Below are 13,220 nucleotides of genomic sequence, written 5' to 3' on the forward strand. Positions count from 1 at the left end.
TGAAGTTTTACACAGAGGTGGTTCAGAGTGGTCGCAGAAAATAAATGTGTGCATAGGCTTGGCTGTGGTAGTACAAGCATCCCAGTGCCAGTCTGAAACTGCTGACATTCAGTAAAACTGTTCGAAGTTTTCCAAGTAGGAAAGTTTCCAGCAATGTCAGGATGGTAATTAGCGATTGATTTTCATTTGGCAGCTTGCCACGTGGTCAGTGACAGACACCAGAACTCTTTAACACATTTAATGGGATTTTTTCTTCCATTTACACTATCATAAATTACAAAGCATATTTCACTTCACAAAATAAAACAATTTCCAGATCATTTTTGTGACAGTATTAAGTAGTACGTAACCTACAACAAATAGTCCTGTACAAGGCAGGAGGATCTATGGAAGTATTGGGAACTCAGACTATTTAGCATTTGCTCTGCAATCTGGGTTAATCTATCTAGCCCTTAGTTATTTCTCTAGAAGATGACAAATTTACAGTCATACCTCCCTTCATTATCATAGTTACACATATTTTTCAATTTGAATAGAAACATGTGCTCCCTGAAATAATTCAGGAAACCGCATCACCGAGTTACCAAGCATATGATATAAACGATCAAGTTGAGGGATTATTAGAATTTTTTTTGTATTGAAAATTGAGTTTGGTAGTAAAGTATGTTGATTTTCTATGCTTGCAGAAACATCTCATGCTGAGAAACAGTTTTTAACATTAGGAATAAGTTTCAGTTAGACTATGAACTCTGTAGGTCAATGTTTGTGAGGGGAGAAAAATATTAAAAATTTGTAATAATTAAATTTACCAACTCCCACATTTCCTACACATTCTTTTTTTTTTTTTTTTTAACAAACCATCAGGAAACACATTCAAGATAAATACCTACATTTTTAGCAGATTTACTGTACATTTATAAATACAGAAACATGACAAAACATAACTTGATTTTTACAGAAAAACCAAATCCTTCATCATTAACCCAAAAAAGTGCTGACTTTTCAACAAGGCCAGAAAATATCCAGTGTCCCAGCATCACTTAACTTACATATTACTGTAATCCAAGAAAAATCTGGCATGTGAAACTAATACTACCTCCAGGACTTCTGAAAAATTCTCAATACCATATTTTACATGGGAGTAAAAACCAAACAAACTGAGAGAAAATACTATGTGTTTTGGGAAATAGGAAATGGGTAAAAGTGTACAATCTTAGGATGCTAGTGCTTAAATGCAAGGAAACTAAGGAAAGCTGGAATACACACAAGAAAATAATTCTCCTTTAGAACGCTTGCCATGAAAGAGGTATGTCAGGATAATGCTGCATTAGTGGTAATTGTTTTCAATATATCATAGCAAAAATGCAGGAAAGAATTACGTGGAAAATAATCAATGCACCGCACTGATTTATATTTTGCTAAAATAAAATGCCATTCTTTCAGCTAGGTAAAGTAAAAATATCTTTACAATATAGGTTCTGTTTCACAATTGACATATATAATTATGTCTCATGGAGAGGGAAATGTATAGGTGTATACAGGTAACACTGATTAAGTACCTTTTTGCTTCTCTAGCCATATTAAAATACGTTTTGTGTTTCTTAATAAGTTAACAATAAAATTGTTTGCAACAATTTGTTCTCAAAACAAATATACATCTGAGCAAGGCAAAAGATACAAGGTAAGAGGATTTTTTCTGACCTTCTCATTCCCTTCTACAAAGAGGCATATGTCTATGAGACACAGGCTTTCCCTAAACATTTTGGCATCCATCTGCAACTTTGCAGAAATTGAAGTGCAGTCAAGGAACTTTCCTTTATGTTTAAAAAAAATTAAAGAAATGTTGGTTTTCCTTCAAACTAATTATTTTAAAACAAATGGCTTTGAAGAGATGCCCCTCTGTTTAAAAGAGAACATCTTCATTTTCTATTAAAATCTGCACAATTAATTTCTGGTACCGCATGTCATTCAGTGTAGCAAGGGTACTGTCCTCTGGAGGTCTCATTAAAGTAGGCCCAAACACTATTCCCAGGTTTTCAGCATTCATAAAATTCTCCTTTTCATGCAAGGTAACCCTAAAGTAGAAGAAGAAAGGAAAAAAAATTAAAAAAAAGTAAAGAAAAAAAGTAAGTAGTTGTTTACTTCCCAGAAGAAATGAATATATGCATCCTAATCTTTAGTCCTGCTTCACATTAAGCATTGATAATGACATTTTTCAGTAACAATTTTTACTTTCATTCAGTGCAGCTATGGTGAGGCTGTGATTTCCAGTGCCTTTAAACACTCCCCATGCGACTCTTAAGTGTTTTTTTTCATGTGGCTTTCCATTAGGGTAGAAGAATTAGCGGCAATTGCTTTTTTTGAAAAGCATAATCATGATTTAAACGATGATGCATGGAGCAGTCCCCCACGCTACAGTAACTGCAGTTCTCTGGCACATGGGGCTCGGTGTGCATCACACCTGAGGTGTGGGTGAGGTTCCTGAATACGAACCTAGATTTTCCTTTGTTTACCAAGGACTGCCATGGTGCCAGACATGCTTTCAGGCTGGGGGAACCCATCCCTTCATACTTTTCGTGCCCTACTTGTTCTACTTCAGGAGCAGGCTGAATCCTGGGGCAGCCTGGGGAGGTGGCTGTTTAAAGCGAGGCTGCTACAAATGCCGTCTATCCTTGACAAGAGAACAGAGGCACTTCTAGGAAGGAACCTCGGCTGTTTTGTTCCCTGCCATGGGTCATATAATGTAAATGCAAGAATAGGTAGATTATGTACGGCTGGAGCAAACAAAGAACATCAAGGATGGGCCAAGCTGCAAGAGAAGTCAGCCCTGACTGGAAAATCATTCAGGCCTGTTGGAAAGTGCAAGGTGTGCTCAAGGTTTTCCTCCAGGTAGCAGAACTGGAGCACTTCAGTGTTATCCCAGCAAGCCTTTGGCATTTCAGTTTGGTCCTGGGTGCTCTTGCACTGCGGTGTAGAGACAGCCGTGGTCCCTTGTTCAGTCATGATCCCTCATGGACCAGACACTTGCTGTTTCGAAGTACAGCAAGGGGGAAGTTTCACAGCTCCTCCACACCACTGCTTTGCCAGAGTGGAGCACATCTGGCTTTGAAACCAGCTCTCCTGGCAAGAGGTGAGACCAGCCCGGCCATGGCAATTCTCTGCTGGGCAGCAGTGGATTCACTCATGCCATTGAGGGGGCACAAAGAGGCTGCAACCAGCGGTAGTCTGGTCCCCTGTTATTTGCAAGGTCCTTACGTGACTACGTTTTGCTTCTACTACTGGCTCTCTGCAGAGTGTCATGGTCACAGAAAAAACAGTTCCTCTGCTTTCAGGAGAGAAGTTCGTTAGTGCCCCTACTCACAGCTACATCCTCATCTTCTAGCACAGATACATCAGCTGTGCTTTGCAAGGAGAAAAGACAAGCCAAGGCTGCCTAGCCCAAGCTACCTCTACGCAAGTGTGTGTGTAACACTGCTTTTCCATCTGGGGATGTATGCAGCGCAGCTACGCAATGCCACATACACCTTACTAGCACCTCTGTGCAAGAGTGTGGGGCTCGCTCCATGGTCTGGGGTGAACACAGAGAAGATTCACAGCTTCACTGTAACGGCAGCATGGATGGAGTTGTATGTATTTAACCACAGGGAGTACTGCTCGTGGTATTGTGTTTCCTCCAGTTTTGAGCAAAAAGGAAGATAACTCAAGAAAATACTTCATTAGCTGACGAACACACTCATTCTTCATTGCTGACATTGTTCTCGCTGGATTTTCCTATGATTTTTAACAACTCAGTGCAGCTTCTTTCCTGTTGAGAAATGGCACTCACTGGTGTAAACGCTGTGATCCTGCAGTCTTTACACAGCCTCCTCGACAGCAGTGCATGTTTCCTCTGTGCAGGAAGAGCCCTGTGGGGCTGGAGTTGGGATTCTGTGTTTAATCTACACAACAGCATAGTTTGAACTTAAGGGATCCTTCCCTCTTTCACATTCAGATCTCTCCAACAGATTCTCCATAGGAACTGACATGCACTTGGCTTCTGTGCAGACATTGAAAAGTCACGATTTGGGAAAGGGGAGGAAATTCATTGCGTGACTTGAGACAGAAAGCTTAATCAGCTGTTTGGACTATTTTTGTCTCATCAGTAGTTCAGCTCAACAGCTGAACCAAAGCCTGTACAAAGGAAGGCAGGCAAGTCAATACTTGTCTATTAAAAATTCGCTGCCAGGACATGAAAGTACTGATTCTGTATGCTAGTCGCTTGTCTGCAGCCTCCACTGGCCTTCTTAAAAGCCAACACGGTTCATCCTGAGTTGTCCATGCATATGTGCTGACAAGGGTGGATATTTGCACCTCTCTTTTCTGCAGTCTGCAGAAGCTCCTGCATACCCAGATAATGTCTCAGCAAAAGGAAAAAACCTGCTCCCTTGTAATGCCCTGAGCCGGATTCAAAATGAGGAGAAGTCTCTGCATAATGAGAACCTGATTGAGCATGAAATGCACTTCAAACAAGCTCTCTGATGCAATTTTATGTGAGCTGAGGTCTTTTTTTCTTTTTAGGTTTGCATTAATAGTGCAGAAAGTGCAGATCAAACCCAGAAAATACTCCAAATTTGCACCTGTATTGCAAGTAGTAGGCCAACCAAGAAAAGATCAAGGATTTACTGTATAAAAGTGAGTAGTTTTATTCCTCCCTTATCCCCTCTTCTGTTGTTTCCAAGTAGCACCATAAACTTTAACCAGAGACAAGGGACATCTTGGGCAATATATACTTAAATCACCATAAACTTTAACCAGAGACAAGGGACATCTTGGGCAATGTATCCCTAAATGAAGGTCTGCTTTGAGATGATGGTTCCAGTCTTCACTCAGCTTCAGTTTTTAAAAGCAAAGAAGACTTCCTGAGGCATGTATATACTCGAAGTAGCAAAGTGGAGTTTGCATGGTTTTGAAAAAGTTTTGCTTCATATTAGTGAACGTGAGGCATCCTCTTTGGAGCACTTCATAAATCTCATAGGTACCTAGCTGAAAACTTGGAAGTACTGTCCCAAGTCACTTTAAAAAATGAAATTTAGGCACTTTTGAAAATGTTGTATGCCTTATGAAGCCTTATGTATGCCTAAAGAAGCTTTGGAAAGCAAATGAGGCAAAGTGTGTTTCAAACCAAAACAGAGATAACTGGTAAGGCCCTGTATGGCTTTTACTAGTTGTATAAAAATAGGCCCTGCTTGATTCTTGGCTTAACTGTTACGTGAGCAAACAAGTCATAAGAGACAGCTCTTTCCTTTTAGGGTTATGGTTCAAGATGACAAATCAGGAGGTAAGGGGAGGCAGAAGCGCAGCATGATCAAGATGTGCATGACTTACGGCCGCACATCTAGCACATCTCTGAAGTACCTACCATTCCAGTATTTTTCAGATACTGTCTGCGTCAGAGAAAGCGTGGCAAATCTCAATTAATTCCTCAAAGGTTTGCAATGATCTGCCAGCAAAGGCAGCTATGCTATATCTGTTATATGCAGTTACACAAACATAGCTTGTCTGCTTATTTGTGACATTATTGTTTTAGTGGCAGTACCCTAATGGAAGCTTTATTGGTACTTTCTGTAGTATCTCTTTTTCAAAGCAGAAGATTGTTAAGCTCTTCAAGAACTATCCTGCATGCCAATTAACTCACTTTTTGAGATGAATCATTAGGTATCTAAGTGTCTCGTAGTGAGCAGCAGGGAGTAACATCAACACTTCATGTATTGCTTCTAGTCGTTCATCAGGATTGGAGATTTCTGTAAAAACACCGAAAGGATTAATGTTAATAGGGCTTTCCATTTGTAAACAGCAATAATTCAGGAAGCTAACTTAATATTATGGAGTCATTTACAAGCCATTGACTGTGCTTGTAGGGATAAATATTAAACTCATAAACATGGAGCTTAGCAGCAACTTCTGCATCCTCAGAAAAAAAAAAAAAGAAAAAAAAAGGCTTCACAAAGAAATCAGCAGCAAAGGGCACCCAATAGTTGTCTCCGTGGTCTGTAGCTCTACCTACAGGCCTGCACAGGTACAGTATCTGAGCTTTGTTAAACGCTTTGTAACACTGCCAAGAACTAACTCTTTAAAATGTTACGTAAGATTACTTCCACTAGCCTTCAAAACTAGATGGGAGCGTGGATATATGCTTTTAGAGACTATGCTTGAATATGTAAGTTTAGCTAGAAGTGGCATGGCATTACATAAAGATTTCAGAACGTATTTAAATATGTAGGTATCAGTGATTGGAGAGCATCAGTGCTCATCTAAGACTGTTTGGCAATCTGTCAAAATCTGAGCAGGATTTACATGTATTTTACATGAGAAGTATAGATTCCTAAGCTGTGAACTGAGTCAGAGTTGTATTTGCTGCACGACTTTTCATACAAATGGCACCAGGAGCCCAAAACTTTAGAAGATTAAGAATCTCTCCATCCTGCTTTTAAGACATTGGTATATTGACATGGTAGGAACTGCTTCCTCTGGGCATGTTCTTTACAGGACAAGTAATGAGCAAGAATAATTTCTCTGCCAAGGAGGAATAAGAGAGTGCAGGAGAGAAGTATGTGTGGTTGCATGGGGAGTGCAAGAGGGAGTGAGCCAAAGGGGAAGGGAAGGCAGCAGATTCACACAGACCACTCCTCTTGCTGCTTATCAATATACTGGGTGCCATTCCAAAAATACTAAGGATACTTTTTAAAGAAGAAAGCATGCTACTTCTTAGATACCTCAGGTCTTTGACATGTTTGTTAAGAATTTGATTTTGATGCACTTCATCTGGTGAGTTTTCGTTAGGGACTATCGCTACATGGGAGGCTGTGCCCTGGAGAGCAGAATTTGAGGCAAATCTCATCTCTCTCTGCCAACATTAGGGCAATGAACGCTGCCGTCCTCCTCCCTCCCTGACAGCGTGCACCCACAACCTGCCAGCTTTGGGCAGGGGGTAACTGCACGTGCCTCCCATCTGGGCACGGGTTAGATACTGCAGGACTTAATGAACAGTGGATGCACCTGAATTTTGGGGCAGATGTGCTTTGTGGGGTGTCTCATTGCTCTGATCCCTCACTGACTGAAGGAGGGGATGAGCTTGTCTGCAGTGCAGACTCGTCCTTGTTGCCAGAGGAGGCCAGGATATGGGAGATGGGGAAAATGGGACGCACCCTCAAGGCTCACATTTCCACTCAACCCTGACTCCTCACTGATCCCCCAGTCTTGCATGCACCTGGCAGCCAGTGCTGCGGCCATGACACCAGCACGGGGATCTTCCCAGTGCCTGATGCAGTCCTTGCAATGCCATTGGACATTCTGCCTCTTAGCACAGAATTTGGGTTGTTTACAAGAAAAGAGCTACCAATTCCATTCAAAGCCCCATCCCAGGGCATGCCGTAGCTTTGTTGACTGACACTGAAACCACACTTTCTGAAACTGGTCAGTTATTTTGATATCCTACCTTTACTTTTATTTTTTTTAACCTGTGTGATGTCCCATCTGATTAACAATAAGGCAAAAGTTTCATGGGACAGGACATGGCAGAGAAGTAACAAACAGAACAATGCCCTTGCTTCCAATTTGTTGTCTGTCTTTTCCTTTTCTTTAACATGGACAGTTTTATGGATGGGAAATGTAATTAAAGATCAGTACAAATTACTATACAATACTTACTGGCTGCTTCTATGAACTTGGAATAGGTGTCGTAGGTGATCACAGGAATTGGTAAGTCTCTGAAGTATAGCTTCAGTGCTCCAGCAATGATGTTTATGTCTGGATAAATACTGGCAGAAATATCAGCCTTATCACCATCTAGAAGAAGAGGAAGAAATCTTTTTGAAACCAGCCTAATTTTGACTGAAGCAAGGCTAGGCTTCTAATTCAGATTTATTGTGTCCAACCTGACAAGAAAAAACAACCTGAAAGCATTTGGAAGGCTTAAATGAGAACACATTGCTACCAACTTTACAGTGTATGAATAAGAAATAGTAGTTTCTTTACCTTTTAGTAAACAATTTATTTGCTTGCATCCTTTGGTGGGGCTGGTGATTACATCAACAATATCTGCAGTGTACCATCTCACACATAATGTTTTGACATTGGATGAAAAATCATGTTAATAATATATTTATTGAATTTGGCTCATTTCTTCACTGAAAATAAGCTATTAATTACTTGTTCTGATGTTGTATTTTGTATCTGCAGATCAATGTGTAGGAGTATGAATGATTCTTTTTATTTTCATTTGGGGAAACAGAGGCACAGAGAAATAACATAAATTTCCAATGAACCTTGGACCAGTAGGAAAAATCAGAGTAAACATCCAAATCTTGTAAGTTCTGCACCAATTTATCTATACTGATTAGCTAGTAACAAAGCTGCCTTATTTTCTGGATGTCCTCTAATGTCTTATTATTTGACTGACTTATTTATAGCAAAGATTTGAATTTAAATCGACATGCTATGGCATTTAGCTATACAATTTATTCCGAAATGTGGATCGCAATTTGTTAAATGAATATGGATACTTATAATGGATGAACAGCTAAATAGATTAATTATGCAACTGAAATGACATACATTTTGTTTGCCACATACTACAACCCAGTTAGTCAGAACTCCATTACAGAGCACTTTGAATCACATGAGCAAGTGTTGCTGCTAAGCCCTTGACTAATGCGTGGCTTGCAATGAGTGAAATTACAAGAGCTAGCAGAGAGGCTGGATCACTGTTATTCTTCAAGTTCAAATGACTACCTCTCTTCTGTACTACCCAGTGCCCTCATACTCACATTTTTCTCCAGACCGAAAAATTCTGCTTCTCCAGTCTTCCAGTAGAAAGATGGGGTAGGACAATGGTCAAGCAAGGGCTGAGGCTGCCTGGATTTAACCCCCAGTTTCACCTCAGGCTTCTTTGAGATCAGTTACACCCTGTAGTCCTTACTCACCACCTTTCAAGTGAGGATAACGGTAACAATGCTTCTTTTGCAGGAGGTGGTGAAGATTGAGACCATATGGTGAGTGGGGTGATGTGAGGTTATGGTTGCTTGAACAACAGAGAGCGGTTTGCTTGTATCTGCCAGGAGGTGCAAGCGCAAGCTTGGGCTGTTACCACCGAGGCGCTGACAGGCTGTAAAGCCATTGCCTTCCTTGTCTCGCAGTAACTAGTGCTTGTAGAGATGCCCTGATACAGACAGATGAGTGGGTGTGCTTGATACATGGCATCTAAGATGGTGATAAAGGCTTTCACAGCAGACTAAAAGAGTTTATATTGATTGTAGACATTTTATACAAACCTTTGGCATTAATCTTGAAGGGATACGTCCTGTCCAATGTATGCACATAATTCTCATTAAGACTAATAGCACTACATGTTCTCATCAAGAGGAGATTATATGCTTAAGTGTTTAAAACAAGCAGCCTTTCTTGATGCAGCTGAGCAGTCTGAATACATCCATCAGCATTTAATTTAATACAGCATCAATAAGCCCTAGGAGGATGTTTACACTGCCCCAATCTTTTGTTTAATCCACACATTCCAGGCACGGTAGCATTAGTCTTGTAAAGCTTTGTGTGGAGAGCTCTATTTAATTGATGGACACCGAGCACTCAAAATGCCTCACTGAAAACAGCTACCTCCAAGGAGCCAGCAGCTGCATCAGAACAGATACAGCAAAGCAGAAGGTTGCATCTATTAGCCAGGTCACCAGTACACTAAATGGAAGTGTTATTTATTTAGTGCTTTTAAAAAGCAGCCCAGCAAGCTTCCGCGAAGAGCCACTTCAGCTACAGGTACTTCAAACTACAATGTACTTCAAACGTACCTCTTTATTTACATATTCTCTTACTGTAGGAAAAATACATTAGTTCCCAAGTCAAAGATTTTTCCTCTTCACTTCAGAGACAAATCACACCCATTGCAAATGCAGTGAAGATTTTTTTTAAAGTGAGCATAAGAATACATCTGTTACAGTATACCTACACATTTGTGCAGTGAGTATGTAGGGGGAGGTAGATTTTTATTTTTCTTTGGTAGATTTTGGATTTTTTTTTTTTTTTTTTTTGCTTTCAGTTTCAGCAATTGAAGGCCCTTGGCAGGCTGCACTTGTTTCTTATCCTCACCGAATTCCTGGATTTGTATTTTTATTTAAACACACTTAAAATTCAGAGCACTAAGAAAGAAAAGTTAATTAATTGCCGGTAAAGTCATGACACAAATTTCACAGAGGATCCTCTGCAGTAGCATACTGTATGAACTATGCCTATTTTGTATGGTATCTTCTACATTACCACAATCATTTTTTTCACTCTTCAATGCAGTAACTTTCCTCAGACTGTAATTAGTATTCTCAGTACCACTGCAGTGGCTATATGTTAATACAATCTTTTTTTAAAAAAAATTTGGATTACAAACATATAGTTAGTTTCAGCTTTACAAACCTAATCCTACTCAAACCCCATCATTTCTCTTTCCTTGTTACTTTGACTCTCAACATATTTTGTTGCATTATGTTGTAGTTTGAATATCTCGAGACAAAGAAAATCTTTATTCTGTTCTTTAAAGGTTTCAGCTGACTTTGGGTGCCATAGAAATATCTCAATAGTTTATTAGAGAATGAAATGGAGTAAGTATTACATTCTTAAAGCCTCAGCTATGCCCTCTGAACACTGAATTACTTTTCTACTTAAGTTCATTTTTTCTTAATGCTTTGTTTTTATTGCACAACCTTTGCCATACTAACGTGCTGCTTTGTTTTTTTTTCTTGGATCTGGCATTTGACAGGTTTTCTCCTACACTGGCGAAAGAGTGAATATGAGTCAGGATGCCTCTAAGTACTCATGTAATATTTAACAGCATAATATTTTTAGCAAGTGTATTGTACCAGCCAGTCATACAAACAAGTGGGGGGACAGAATGCACTGGTGACAATGGCAGCTTTGTGAATAAAGCGCACAATGAGGGTCTTCTGGATGCCACAACGCCACAGCTCAACAAAGCTGACAGAGAGCAACTGTCATTCTACAGCACCAACATTCACCAGATTAAATAAATCCACATTATTCCCCTCCTTCTCATTACAAAAATCACTAAAATGGAACATTGTTAGTGCCTCAGAGAGCCTAATGCTAATTTACAGTAGGAATATTTACACTTCTTTGGCTTTGGAAGGGAGTCTTAGTTTAAATCAGACGAGGACCAACTTCTCCCTGTTCTAAACCCCTCCATCACAGCTTTACTTGGCCCAAATAATATTATGTGGGATGCCATTCTCTTCCCAAGATGTTGACTTTCAAACCTGCCTTTGATTTTCTATTCTTGCTATAATTCTTTGTAAGCAACAAGTGAGTGTCCATTTGGCGAAGCAGAATTAGTCAGTGGGGGGGCTGGCTTCTCTTCATCACACCCTTTCAGCTGCGCATGGAATCGGCAGAAGAGGTACCCTACAGCGCAGTCAGCCCCTGCTCCCCATCACTGTATCATACTGTATTCCGGCTCCTGTGGCTTCGAAGAGCTTGGGAAACCAGAAAGCTTGATGGCATTACTTGAAGGATGTGTCCTGTGCATTAAAACAGGAGGACTCCTTGCTTGTTTATTTTCAAACTTATTTATTAAAAGCTGTATTTCCAGAGGTGCGAAAGCATACTGGCATTCTAGCCAAGTACCTGGGGACTGGCTCAGAAATGATGGGCAGGGAGGGACCTCTGTAATGCCAGAGCGCAGTGCTCTGCTACTGCAGGCACCATGCCATGTAACCCTTCTTGTAAACCCCTCAACTTCCATTGTGAAACTAGCTAAGGTTTTTATCCCTGCTCTTACTAGAAGGTTGTTTCAGAGCCTTGCTTTCATATGGTTAAAAAATTGCTCATTGAATTGTCAAACTAAATTTATTCCTGGCCAATATACATCCTTTAGTATTGTGCCAAGACTATCCATTAGATTAAAGAGTTCTCTCCTCTGGTTCATACCCGTACTTTCAGCTTCAACTTTAACAGCTAACTATTCCAGGCTCTTTTAAAACACATTTACCTTCTGCTATGCAGTGTGTTCCAGAGATGTCAGAGATGTCTGTGATGTGGCCTGTTGTATGGCTGTTTCTGCTGCAACACCTATCTATTAACCAGAACTGATCAGGAATTTTCCATTTTATATTTAAGACACAAATTTTCCTTTTTTTTTTAAATATAATTTTGCAAAAAAAAAGTTAATTTCCTGTAGTGAATGTTGAAACAACAGTTCTGTAAAACTCCCACAAACTTCACTTTCTGGGCAGAAAATGGAATTTGAACAAAAGCCTTCCAGGTGTTACTGGAGGTGAGACCTGCCATCTGGCTCTCAGCTCCCTTCTTTCCCAGCTCTGTCACCTGGGACAGAGATTTGGGATTTTCCACGTCCTTGGAGTATGGAGGAATACCCACTCCCTGCTGCTCTGGCTTCTAGGGCTAAGCAGGGGTAACTGGGCATCAGAAAAGTGATGTTCCTACCTGTGGGGCTGGGATGCAAAAGAGAAGGTGGGGTCCCTGTCTCTGTAAACAGATCTGACAGGGAAGCAAAGCCTGAGCTGTCAGGTTGGGGGCACCTTGCCAATTCAACATTCTGCCAGCTGACAACCACCTTCTAGTGGCACAGCCCACAAGTCAGAACAAAAAATCTATTTTGGTTTTCTTTAAATTGCTTCCTGCAAAAAACCCCCAACTCTCTTCTGCTTTTCTATCTCAGTTCAGGGAGAATACATTTTCAAAACTGGAAAGTTTTTGGAAGTTTTCAGCTTCTGGTCTCAGCAATACTGGAGTCATGCAATTCTCATAACACGGTTTTGTTCACTGTTCCACTGCTTTTAGCATTATTCATGGCAATGCTCTTTCCTTTCTTAGCCTTTTCCCTCCTGAGATTGTTAAAAGGAAATGAAGACGCAGCTTTTTATCAGTTTATGCCCAATGGTTTTCCCACAGCCTTTGTATGCAAACTTGGTTCTTGGCTTTCTCTGCTTCCATATTTATCCATGCTTTTTTTCCCTTTGGAAATCTGATATTGCTAGTGACCCTGCTCTTCCTGTTTCTAGGTGCTGCCTTCTTTGCCAGTAAATCACACTTTGTTCCTTGCTGTGGGTCTAATTCTAGTGTGTACTGCCACGAGATTATGCCATGAGTATAGGCAATAACAAAAGATACCCTGTTTGTAAACCTTAAGTGGCTCCAAAGGTTCGAAG

The 13,220-nt window shown here is 40.4% G+C and overlaps 1 protein-coding gene across 2 annotated transcripts in view; it reads right to left on the minus strand.

Moving 5' to 3' along the window:
- Positions 1–222: 222 nt before the first annotated feature.
- The window catches only part of CHN2 (chimerin 2), a 163,349-nt gene continuing 150,351 nt past the window's right edge, over positions 223–13,220 (minus strand). For both annotated transcript variants that reach the window (XM_080386502.1, XM_080386503.1), the window contains 3 exons: positions 7,687–7,824; positions 5,675–5,780; positions 223–2,075 (listed from right to left, as the gene is read on the minus strand). In XM_080386502.1, coding sequence (XP_080242628.1) covers positions 1,904–2,075; positions 5,675–5,780; positions 7,687–7,824 — 416 coding nt within the window. In that variant the 3' untranslated portion in view covers positions 223–1,903. The remainder of the gene's footprint in view (positions 2,076–5,674; positions 5,781–7,686; positions 7,825–13,220) is intronic.

The sequence above is a fragment of the Falco punctatus genome (genome assembly GCF_963210335.1).
Source record: "Falco punctatus genome assembly, chromosome: 4".
NCBI lineage: Eukaryota > Metazoa > Chordata > Aves > Falconiformes > Falconidae > Falco > Falco punctatus.